Source organism: Scomber japonicus, chromosome 9 (assembly GCF_027409825.1).
Source record: "Scomber japonicus isolate fScoJap1 chromosome 9, fScoJap1.pri, whole genome shotgun sequence".
Taxonomy (NCBI): domain Eukaryota; kingdom Metazoa; phylum Chordata; class Actinopteri; order Scombriformes; family Scombridae; genus Scomber; species Scomber japonicus.
The window spans coordinates 34,414,788-34,427,867 of NC_070586.1; the positions used below are offsets into that span (position 1 = coordinate 34,414,788).

The window sequence follows — 13,080 nt, forward strand, 5'->3', positions numbered from 1 at the left end:
TGGCAAGACAGGTGCTCTTTTACATCACATCTTAGTTAAAGGCCCCTGTTGTTCCTGATATAGGTGACTCATCAAGATCAGTTTGAACCTACAACATGCAGTTTCCTTCAGGAAGTGGTTTATTGGGGATGAGAAAACTCTCCAGAGATCACTGCTGTTTGTGACAGCCCATAACAAAGAGTTAATAGTGTTTATCCCTAATGGCTGCTCTATTTGGCAAATATACAGCCATCTGTTGTAGAGCCAGGTTTCTTTCACACTGCGATGTGAGAACACAGAATTCCAGCTTCACCACAAAATCAGTCCTGAAATGAACTAGAGATCACAGATGGATGATATAACATTACAAGAGTAACAGAGGGATGATTTTGTTCAATTTAACGGATGCAAATTATTCTCATAAATCTTCAGTCACAGTTGGGTTGTTGGATGACTTCCATTTTATAATGGAATATGAAAAAATGAAATATATTTTTTCACCCTGAAGGATATTCACATACAGTATTTAACATCTTTAACACAGAAATCCTCCTCCTCCTCTTTTTGTTTTGAACTGAAACAAACTTACCTCAGTTGGGTCTGATTATGTATAACCACCTTTTGGCCTGTATCTTCTTTGCGTATTTCGCTTAGTAAATGATGACAAGTTTAGTAGCTATGATTTAACCACTGATTTCTCAAAGACATATATTAAAAAGTGCTGTGATCATAATCCTTTTGAAATTTGATTGCTTGACTAAAATGAAACGATGTTCTGTAATTCAGTCTTATATAAAACTGATGGGTAGCCTGCTTTCTTTGAACATGGTCAAAACTGACAAGAAGTTGTCTATAGTTCTTCTTTCTTTCTTTTTTTTAATAGATTTTGAAGGGGTTGTTTCTACTTCTCAATAGTCCAGCTGAGGCCAGAGCTAGAAGGTGCACCTTTAGACATGATGTATGGAGTCTGGCTTCTGAAAGAAAATAGTGCTCCAGTGTTCAGCAGGTGCTCTCATGAATGCATGACATGATTTGTTGAGCAGAAATAACATGAATCTACTGTACAGAGTGTACATACTGCATATAATGTGCTAATTACTGCATAATTTGTCATACTTTGACAAGGGAACTCTGACCTCTACTAATTTTACACATTAAAGTATGTTTACAGGTGTTGGGGAGGACTACTGAAATTTGATTACAGCAACCCCTGTCCAGTTCTGGTCCCCCTGATTTTACAGTGTGATCCTCTGTAGCGGCCCCTCTGGTTCCATTCAAAATGCATTACTCAACACTTGTGGTCTTCCAGTGCAGCTCCTGTCTGGTCAGATTGAACTCACAATAAATTACACACAGGTTTTATATAAAATGGGACAGAAACTTCATTTTTCAAATTTTTTATTTCAGTAGATTAAAGAAAATTGCAATGAAAATGGTTCAATTAGTTTTCTGTGATGGAATGTGAAAACTGACACAGCGACCTCTGAGAAGCACTCTGATTGCAGTATTTGTACAGTCACTCAGAGCAGATGACCCACCTTCAATGGAGAAGACTAAAGTTACAGATTATTTTTTGCCTTTTCAGACCTTCTTCTCCTCAGTGAATCTGTTTTTCAATTCAGTTTTAGTTCTGGTTTTCAAAGTAAAAGCCTGATTGGTTTCTAAACTAAACCCATATCTCTCTAAATTTGATTTACTTTCATTTATTTAGAGGCCAAATGTGGCTTTTGTGACAGTTCCTTTTGTATTGTAGCTGCCTGAAAAATCATTGCGAGACCAGAAAGTGGTAAATACTGGTAAACTCAACACAATGTGTACTCCTTCAGTCTCAAAAAGGTGTCAGTAATTTTTTTTAAAAGGTGAAAAGAAAAAAAGAGAGAAGCTTGAAATTTGTACACGCACATTTTCAGGTCAAAGTAACTCAGACAAATAACAACGAAATATGACAACTACAAAGCAAAATGAGATGTGAACATGAAATTATGCAAAACAACCATTATATTGTGACATAATTGTTGAGAAATGTGTTGTACCTTTGAGCAAAATCCACCAGAGGACTCAAATAATGCAAAGTCATTACATTGAACAAAAAATAAAGGCCTTGAATTTTCTTTTCTTTGCCCCTGATAAACTTCACAGAAGAAAATATATAGTTTTATGGAAATAATAAATAGCTTAAACTGTCACCAACATGAATTACCACTGTGAATATGAATTGTGAACCTGCACACAGAGCAAATTAAGGGGGTTGTTTGTGGTTTCTGTTTCAATCATGAAGTTTAGCTCTTCAAAACTTAAAATCTCTTCAGCTCCTGATTTGTCAGCCCTGCATTTGTAGCTTGTATCCACAGGCTGCATCCTGAAGTGGTTTTGCTTTGAGTCCCATCTTGTTTGAAGTGATGTCTTATAAACTTGTTTAAGTCCCAGTAGAGGGCAGACTATTCTCGCTCAGTGAACAAACACAATTTCCTGTTGGAGAGGCACTGAGTTGAGTCCAGGCCCGTGGAGGCCGACCTGAATCACAAAGGAGATGAGTAAGCAGATACTGCAGAAGAGGCAAAATACACATCAACAGACTGGATCATCTGTATCGTTGGTTAGGAAACAAACCACTCACAAAGAAGAGAAGGAACCGAGGAAGGAAGAAAGGATAAGACCTTTCAGTCCCAGTAAGACGTGCGGCAATAAAACAGAACATACTGTATATCACTCCTATCAGTCAAAACCTCTATTTATATGTACACAAATGTGTCAAAGCAAAAGTGTTCATGAGAAGTCAGCAGTGTCCACTGCTCTCCGAAAAACACATCTAGTACATCTGCACCACCTCAGTTAAGACTAGGTCAACCATCATTGTGCAATGTGCAGTAGAGGAGAGTGATGCCACAGAGGGCTGAAATATTCAGGGTTTTTCTTTCTGCTCAGGTTCAGCATCCTGTCCACATAGTGACTAATCCCAGACCCCTGGACCACTCAGCTCGTAGTCAGATCAGATTTCGCCGGCAGCTCCAGACTCTCAGCAACCTCTCCTAACTCATCCAGCAACTCTGTGAACGCTGGCCGTCTGAAGGACTCCAACTTGGGAAAGCAGAAAGAGGAAAGTACAATATAATTTAGTCTTGAATATAGTGGAGTATGAAAGCAAAATTGGATTTAAAGGTGCAACGTGTACAATTTAGTGGAATCTAACAGGACGGTCTAGGCAGAAATGAATTATAATATTCTTAAGCATCTTTTAATTAGTGTTTAATGCCATGAAAATAAAAAATGCTGTGTTTTCATAGAGAGCAGGGTCCTCTTCCATGGAGTCCAACATATTGTACTGCCAGAGGCTAGAGTAGCCCAGAACGGATAAACTAAACACTGACTCTGGAGAGAGTATTTTGCATTTTCACCAAGTTTCACGGTCATCATTGGTTCTTTTACATACTTGGAAGGGAGGTGAGTGGGTGGGTATATTGAGTTGGTTGCAATCTACAACTTTACCACTAGATGCCACTACATTTTACATACCGCACCTTTACAGTAGTTCAGTAAATGTTCTTAATTACTTCCCCGCACTAGTAATCTTTTGAATGCGTACAGACTTGTTAGTGTGCAGTATGTTCACAGTATCTAAATCATTAGTGTTAATATGGAAATAGGAGGACAGACCCTTAATTGTTTTAGTTTTAAACATCACGAAATGTATTACATATAGTTTATATATCATTTATTTATTTGTGCATGCCATGTATCAATGTTAAAAAAATGTCATAAATTGACTTTTTATCTGGTTTTAAACAACATTTTTACAATTCACTTTTTAGATCTTGGTCATTTTTAACTTATAGGAGAAATAAGCCGAGCAAATGTTGGCGGCAGCTTGGCTTACAGCCCCTCCAGATGTCCCGTGTCCACCGAACAGCATGTGAGAGACACTGACTAAAACAGTTTCACATTAATAATCAGTGTTATGACTGGTTTTAATGACAGGGTCTGTTTGTTTTGGTGAAGAGAGACCTCTGTGGATAATTTTGCTCCCAGAAAAACCTCCTGAACAATGAACACTGAAGTAATCCTAACCAAAAGAAACTGACGGTAATAGTGGTTGTTTAATAACAAAGACAACAACTCCCATGATTCCATGTTACTTCACAACGTATCAAACTCCATCTTTTGTTGTTATTTTGATTGAAAGACCCCAAAAGACAATATTATATATTGTGCATTTAAGTCTTTTATTGACCTACCATACAGCAGCTGGCTGCTAACTCCAGGAGACGGTCAGGACAGTCATTCACCAGCTCCTTGAATGCTTTCACATCCAGCCCATAGTCCTGAAATACATTCATGTCAACAATCACTACAGGACAGCACACTATGTAGAGTAACATTTCACGTTTTACTAGACGCTTACAGAGGATGTGTCACATTCAACACATACTGTACATGTGCTGAAACTTCAACAATGAAGATTTGTTTGTGTTTCACACCTTGGAAAAGGTTGATAACACACACTAACACGACATATGCTGCTATTCATATGACACGTGTATTGCTCATACATGATACATAAGTGTTTGTATGCCAATACTTAAAATTAAAACCTGCTAAGGGCTGATTTATACTAGTATTGAATATTCATACATGTTATAATTTCCATGTACTTAATTCAAATACAGTTCTAAAGCAACAGTTTGACATTTTGCGAGATATACTTTTTCACTTTCTTGCTGAGACTGAAATGAGAAAATTGTTACCACAGAGAAAGATGAGATTGGTTTTCTTCTCATTTTACTCACAGCAGGAAAGCAAATAAGAGTATTTCCCTGGATGAAAAATGATTCCTTTAAGTCCCTTAGAAAACTACCACATCAATTATTACAATAAATAAATATAATCAAACAAATTGAGGCAATATCAGCCAGTGCTGAAATTATTAATAGATTAGTTAACTGAAAGAAAATTAATCAAAAACAGTTTTTAAGAAAGAAAAAATCAAAATATTTGCTGGTTCTATTTCATTCATGATTGTAAATTTAATACTTCAGTTAGAGCTTGAGTTTCCATCCAATAATAATTATTAGTGGCCCTGAAAATCTCTCTCTCTACTAATGGTAAATGGATTGTACTTATATACTGTAGCACTCTTCTAGTCTTGCGACCACTCAAAGCACTTTTATACTACATGTCACAGGTTGCTTATTGAACGCTACCTGTGTTCTGGGTAGTATCTCTGGGTCAGCAGGGATCCTGGCCAAGATTTCACAGAGCACAATGCCAAAGGAGAAAACATCCACCTGGAACAACATAAGATTCAATAATCTGTGTTGTATCTCTGACAGATTCTTACTTTCACAAATTCACCTGTAGACATGTTGTATCCAGACATTATATATTGGACATTGAATGTGTAAAAACATACTGATCATACATTTTTATATAGAATTTTAAACATTATAAGTTTCAGAGCCATTCTTTTACATGATAGTTTTTACATGGTAGTACCTTCAATAAAACAAAAAGGAGTTGATCAACTACCTTGCGGTCGTATGGCTCTCCACGGAGCATTTCAGGAGCCATCCAAAAGGCAGAGCCCACCAGTGACAGCTTTCTGCCAGGGTCTTTAACTGGCAGCTCCACCACTTCCCTGGCTAAGCCGAAATCTGTCACCAGGGCCTCCCGCCCTCGAGACGTCACTCTGATCAGACAGTTCTGGAGAAACACAAACAGGGGAGACAAGAGATGAATGATCATTTCACAGGTTAATACAACTGTAATGCAACATTCTGCCAGCAGAGTGCAGTGTAGGACTGATATCTGAATTGGCTGTAATCATCAACAGTTTATTCGTGTCAACTTTATCTTGACTTTTAAAAAGTCTTGATCTTTGAATGTGCTTCCACTGAGTAAGCATGTGTTCTTCTGGAACACCAGCTGCCAGACAAACAGTCTCTCTCCGGTCTCTCCGCTTATCAATGGGCTCAATAGGATCTGCTGTCAGCACCTTTCCAGCACACTAAATAATTCACCCCCACATGTGAAGAGACTCGGCGCACAACAGAGACTCGGTTTGGCAGCATGTGTGCTATAGAGGAGGCTGCATCACATCAGAGGCAGACCGCACTTGATATCAGATTTTTAATAAAAAGTTCATACTTTATGTGGAAAAAGGCGAACCGAGGTTGTACAGTTGGAGGTGTGAGGCAGAAGCAGACAGCGGGGGAGTGCAGAGAGCTCAGAGCGGTGGTTGCATAACTACATCGCCTGGCCTGAGATGTGTGTGTATATGTTTGTGATGTTCAGACGTGTATAAATCTAAATTTCTGTTTTTGTGTGCACAGGTTTCAGTTTTGTGTCTATGAGTGACTGGGTGTGTGTGGATGTGACATCTTCAGCATCTGGCATCCATTGCACAAGGAGTTTTTTCGTTCCAGTAGCCTGTCATTACGAGGCTCTCTTGGGAAAAAACTTCAATCTCAGACATCACCTCTAAATTTAGCCTGGCCCCTAATCTCTCTGCCAAGGAAAGCAACAGTGTGGGGAACAAAAATGGAAAGCGTTAGTGGATACGGAGAGAGAAGGAAAAAAAAGCAGCTTGTAAGCACTAATTAAATGGGGCCTCAACTTCTCTGAGAGCATACACTGTCATTCAAGTTAACTTGCGGGGTTACTGAGGCGTATTCACAATGGCTGCATTGGTTCAGGGGGCTTTGGAATGTAATTTAGCTTTTGGACGTCCTTTAACTTTGGCCTCAGAAGTTTCTCATGTTCAGCCACTTAACTGGATTTGCTACGGATGACTTAATCCCAGCCAAACTTTCCCCACCCAAATTTAAAGAGTAGAACACTCCCCCAAATTTTTAAGGGCCGGGATAAATATTTGACATGTTCCTGCTTTTCTGATCAGATGTTTGCTAACATAGGCGTGTGTTTGCATTGCAATGATTACAGAGTGACGATCATTGTAACCATTTTGTCATACTTCATCAGAGCAAGCCTTACTACACCACAGACAAACCCAGGGATTACATAAAATGACTAGTTAGGGCTGTGCAGGCCCTTTTGTATTTCAGGGGATTATTATGATTTTTCTTTGCTGAGTTCAAACATGTTTTTGAAGTGCTCAAAAACTGATGAAACTGTGCACATGCATCTGAAATGGTGAAACTAGAAATGTGATATGAGTCTTTGACTTTAGTGTGCCAAGTTAGCTCAATAGCGCCCCCCTAACAACTTTAAAAGTCAAGGCCCTAACTTTAAGTTTGATGGAGATGAATGAACTATACAGGACCCACTTCCTGTATAGATATAAAGGGCTCATTCTAAGGTAACTACAACACAACAAATCTTAATTTCAGGTGATATTACATTAATTAAAACAAACTTATATATTTTATTCTCCATTTTTGCTATGTCTGTTCCACTGGAGGCCAATAACTTCTACACACTGCACCTTTTAAGTGTGTGGTCTACATCTAATAAGCAGCAGCATAATGTACATTTAGTGCATGTTTTCTAGCACCACAAAGTGGACACCGGAAGTTATATTTATCTCCCATATGTGATGACCAATATTCATGAAAGTGTAGATTGATGTCAGTTGCCTCTGGTAAATGTATTACTATGTGTCAACTGTCAACTGGGGTTGGGGCCATGACAGCTTTTTAAATATATTAGGTGCAACTTGGATGTTGTGTTTATCTTTCCCCTATAATCTAATAACTTCCATTGTTCTACACACCTTTATTTTTTATGTTGCTGTTGGTAAAGATATTACCTCTGGTCATACACTGCTTCAAGCAAATACTCTAGAACACTGAGGTGTGTTAGTGTAAGGATGGATGAATGGCTCGCTGTGCCAGAACAAATAAGATTAGTGAGCCAATTACATTGTAAGCTACTATAATTAATTTTACTCATACAGCAGCCATAGTAGATTTATGTTCAAATACAGAGCACAAAATGTTACCCGGGGGACAGGAAATAAAGGTCTAGCAGGAAGCATTCACTGCATTTGACATATCACCTTATGAAGATGTTATCGTGTCTGTGTTAGCAAACAATTGTCTTTTCAGATATCAAGCATATATAGCGCAACATTAGCATTCATTTGAAGGTTGTGTTCCTCTCCACTTGATGAATGTAAGTCCAAAATTGCCTTAAAGACAGTGGAATAAATAATACATTTTCCCAGTTTTAATCCTGTGTCCATGTGTACATTATTCAGTTAGCTCTATAATATGTGTTTATGTAGTTTTACATCATAAGCCTAAATGTTTACAGAGGTAAACAGTGTGAGGTTACAACTGCTCAGACCGCAATCAACCACTTGTGGGTCGTAGTGGCTACAGAGCAGGATCATAGAAAGAAGCATGTGTTACATTGAATGTGGTTGAGGTCTAATTATTTTCTCCCTTGTCCTCTTCCTGATGTAACAGTGCAGGTGAGAGAAGTCTTTTACAGCTCTGTTTCTCTTTGCAGTTTTATCACCTGTATTTGCTAAACCACCCACATTTTAGGGATCCAATTAAATGTTTGGTTCTTGTGACGTGCACCTTTTATGTATTCTGTTTCACTGGTCACTCTGTCACAGTGCAGAAGAGAAGCTAAAGACATCCTTATCTTCATTTAAGCTCTTTTTTGGTCTCCACCAACTTCTGAGAGAAACAACTGGCTTTAACCTACTACATGTTAAACTCCCTCATCTGCAGTTTGATATTGGGCAGGTAGATAAAAGGGCCTTTTTTTTTTCTTTTAATTTTTTTAACTTATAACAGCTGTCTACTGATAATGGAAATGAGGTTGGTGAGACTGTAACACCAAAACCATAACCTAAAAATGTAGAAAACTGTTTTCTGTGGGCTCATCACAGCAACCTCCCTAGACCCTATACTTACACTTCTGGTGTAACTATAGCGTGTCACATGTTTGACACAAAAATATTGGTTCGTGCAACTTTAACTGTAGATTTGAATTGATTTGAACACTACCAGGATATTGTGTAAAAACAAACAAACATATCAGTCAGGCTCTAAATCGCATAACAATTATACATATAGTGGCTTTAAAACATAATGGATGGTAATTAATCTTGAGTTTACAGAACAGAAACCAGAACAATAAGCTTAAAAAAGAAGCTATTAAGCTCTGCAGCGCTCAGTGATAATCATCACTACATGAAAACACTTTTCCCATTACAATTATTTGATCTATTGTTTGATGAAAAAGATTGATTAGTGCAACAATCATTCAATTATCACCATTCATGGATCCACATTATGGATGGATCAATTCCATTTCTGTAGCCAGAGCGTGACGTAAATCAACTACGTTCACCATGTGAACAAAGAGAACTGGGACAAAGCCAAACGAGTTGCCTCAGGGTGACGTGCATGGTGAGAAGGTCTGGTGGCCCCTCTTCTCATACAAATCCTGTGCGCATGTGTGTAGCAACAGCACTTAGTTAGCAACAGTCTATTAACATGACAATAGTGACTGTCATGTTGCCTTGTCCCTTTGCATTACTGACTATTTCTTCTGTGAAGCCTAGCAACCATGAGAGACAGACATGCACCTACACAGTGTGTTCACAGACCAATTCCACACACACACACACACACACACACACACACACACACACACGCACGCACACACATACCCACGCAAAAGTGCACGATTTTCAGTCAGTAAAATGTGTTTTTAATGTAATACAGAAAGGCCTGAAAATCATTTGCTGTGTTTGATTTTAAAAATTGGTCTAGGTTCACCACACACACTAGATCAATCGCGTAAATCACCCCTGTAGAGAAGCAGAGTACTTGCATTTTCCTTATTTTACTGTGACTGTGTGCACTCTGGCACTCATTTGTTTTTTCTATTCAACAACACAGAGACATTTGGTAGTTAATGAGAGTACAAACAAACCACAAATTACATGTGTGGTAAAAAGCAGGGCCTGGAATGGATGCACGCCAGAGTCCTGGGTCCTCGTAAACCCTGTCAAGTTTTTCAAGTCCACAGTGAGACATTTGTTGCTTCATTTACACCACAAATCATCATTTTTTAAAAGAAAAGAAAACAAAAAGACACAGGTGGGGAGTTAAAGGTGATGCAAGTGTAAAAAACTGACTTGTTAAGCTACAAGCATTAGCCTACTACTACTAGCGACTAGCTGGCTACTAGACATTAAGCTAGAACTGATGTTGATCTGTTGCTAATTTGTTTTTTTAAATGTTCTAACATTTCACTGCTGCTTTAAGGTGGGAATGAACAACCACAGAGTAAATAGGACATAGTGCCATAGAATTTATCTGACAACATGCAGTGCAAATCAAACTCATGCTAGGAATTTATTGAACAAAAGACAACACTTAATTCAGGCAAAGTGATGCATGATGGGAGATCCTGAACCTCCCATATGGTGAGAAAAATCTCATTAGACATAAAGAAGTAATGGAAACTAAGGAGTCTTTGCCAAATGACAACAAAACACAACCCCAAATTAATGACATGGCTTTAGACGCTTGGCTTTATTATGCCCACCACTTGGGTCCAGACTAAAATATCTCGACAACTAGTAAATAAAAACTTTTTCCTCTAACACCTCCTCCTTTTTTGTTCTTTATTGAAATGTCTCAACAACTACTTGGATGAGTTGTTGTGACATTTGGTTCATGCATTCATGTTTCCTAAAGGATGAATTGTAATGACTCTTTATCTAGTAACATCCTCTCAAAATATGCTAAACCAACATGGTGAACATAGCAAACATTAAACCTGCTAAATATCAGAATGCTAACATTATCATTGTGAGCCTAATGTTACATTGTGTTAGTGTTTTGATGTTAGCATTTAGCTCAGGTAAAGCCTCAAAGAGTTGTTAGCTTAGTTGTTAACTTTTGGGTTTGTTATTTTATAGATGTTATATGAACAAAAGTCAAACATGACAAAAAGGATTTTTGGATTATTCTGTATAGCAAAAAAATGTTGATGGTGTATTTTGTTGAAGACCTGTCCTTGTGGTCAGGGAGCTGGCATCCCTTCATTGACAACAATGGGCCAAATTATTTTGTACTCCACACAGTAAGGCTGATTTTTATATAACGATCAAAATGTGATCGTTTTTATAATAACATATATTGCTCTACCCCTGCATTTTTTAAACGTCCAATAAAAATGTGAAATGTGAACCTGAAGTAATCCTGTATACAAATATAAGTCCTTTATTTATTTCAAGAGAAAAAACTTAAATGCTCCTTAGATCACAGGCCAGAAATTGAATTACATGATTAAATAAACAAAACAACAGAGCTTGTTCTTGTACAGTTAATGGGACACTTGGATCTAGAGGCTGATGTACACCTGTTTTGTTTTAGGTAACCTGATTTTCACACACTGCCTGTGGTATTATATTTTAGTTGTTGGGCTGTAGTGCGTCCCCTGTGAGGTCTCTGTGGTGGCACACTGATAGCAGTAGTGATAACAGCTGATGAGAGAACAGATGAAACTTTAATGACCCCTGTGCGGGTCCACGTGCTGGACTGCTGCAGCAACAGAACAACAGGACAGAGCAATCAAGCTCTGAGGGTCTTACCTTAGAGTTGAGGTCTCTGTGGTAAATGTTCTTGTAGTGCAGGTAGATCATCCCTCTGCTTATATCACAGGACAGGTCCACTTTCTCTCTCCAGCACAGGGGAACGTCTTTCCTGACCAGAAGCTCCTCCAGACAGCCGCCATTCACATACTGGAGTTAGGATGATAAAAAAATAGTTGGACTAGATTGGACACATTGATTAAATTGCTTATATAAATAAGAGGCTGACACAGCTGGATAATATAAAAATATTGGACTGTCATTTATAATATATGAGTCATCCTTATTACTCTGACGCAATGACTCGCCCCACCTGACAAAACCATTGATTTAAGATCACTGCAGATTACTGCCAGGTCCACGTCTGGTTATACAATAAACGCCTGACTCAGCTTGTTCAGCATTTCATTATCGCTATTAAATCATATCAGTGTAATCTGTTGTTTTTCACTCAGAACAAAGCCTGATTGTGAACATACACAGTAATGATGACTCACAAGTGGCAAAAAAAAAGTAACTTGACTCACCTCTAAGATCGGATAGAGTTTGTCTTCTTTCACACAGATTCCCAGATATCTAGAATATGAGGAAAAACACTGATTACTTATTTTTATCATTATCATTATTATTAAAGTTGCATGTTCCAAAAAACATCTATTAATGTGGTATTTATTTAAAATTCGGAGGTGTCATTTTTAGTTCCTTAGATTATTGATATATAGAAGTTTTTCATTTTGTGTATGAAAAAGTTGATCATGATAGTGATGCCTTAAAGAAGAGTTACAGTCAACAATGAAACACACTTAAGAAAGATACAAAATGTAGAGCGTTTTACTTGATTCACAGAGAAAATAACAATACAGTACCATATTTTTTAACTTTTAAACAAGTTAATGAAAAGCCAAGATATACAGTATTCTACCCATAAAATCTAATGAAAAGACCAAAATAAATAATAATAATTTATTAGTCCATCAATACAGAACTGTATCCCTACTCTTTACTTCAAACCTGTGCAACTGAAGACTTAAATATTTAACCCTGGCATACTGTTAATATTCTGACCCCACTTAAGTATTCTTTTATAATTCTTGCCTATGCCAAATTTTGAACCATCATATTGTCTTATGGTTTGACATTATTCGTTTATTTTTTACTGGTGGATTCATACACATTCGGTACTAAGGAGTATTTCTTGCAGCAGGACAGCGTGTGTGTACGTGTGACTCAGTAAAAACAAACTGCAGTGTGTGTACACTCATGAAGGAACATGTCACCGAGTGTGATGGTGTAGCTGATTTATATGTTTTTAACAGTTTGTGGATAACAAAAGCTCCGAGGACTAAGATTTAACAGAAGCTCACTGGTTCCATTGAAAAAAGATAAAATCTGTGTTCCGACAGATATCCTGCCTGCCAGGTGTGTGTAATTGTGCAATGATACAACTGATAACATGTATTTAATTGTGTAAGTGAGTAATTAGTAAGAAACCTAAACCCACGGAGCTGAAATAACAATTATAC

The 13,080-nt window shown here is 37.8% G+C and overlaps 1 protein-coding gene across 1 annotated transcript in view; it reads right to left on the reverse strand.

Annotated features, from left to right (window-relative positions):
- Positions 1-1,669: 1,669 nt before the first annotated feature.
- Positions 1,670-13,080, reverse strand: part of LOC128364829 (dual specificity testis-specific protein kinase 1-like) — a 29,723-nt gene continuing 18,312 nt past the window's right edge. The window contains exons 5-10 of the mRNA XM_053325450.1: positions 12,085-12,133; positions 11,558-11,707; positions 5,503-5,676; positions 5,178-5,261; positions 4,212-4,298; positions 1,670-3,057 (exon numbers count right to left, since the gene is read on the reverse strand). Coding sequence (XP_053181425.1) covers positions 2,953-3,057; positions 4,212-4,298; positions 5,178-5,261; positions 5,503-5,676; positions 11,558-11,707; positions 12,085-12,133 — 649 coding nt within the window. The 3' untranslated portion in view covers positions 1,670-2,952. The remainder of the gene's footprint in view (positions 3,058-4,211; positions 4,299-5,177; positions 5,262-5,502; positions 5,677-11,557; positions 11,708-12,084; positions 12,134-13,080) is intronic.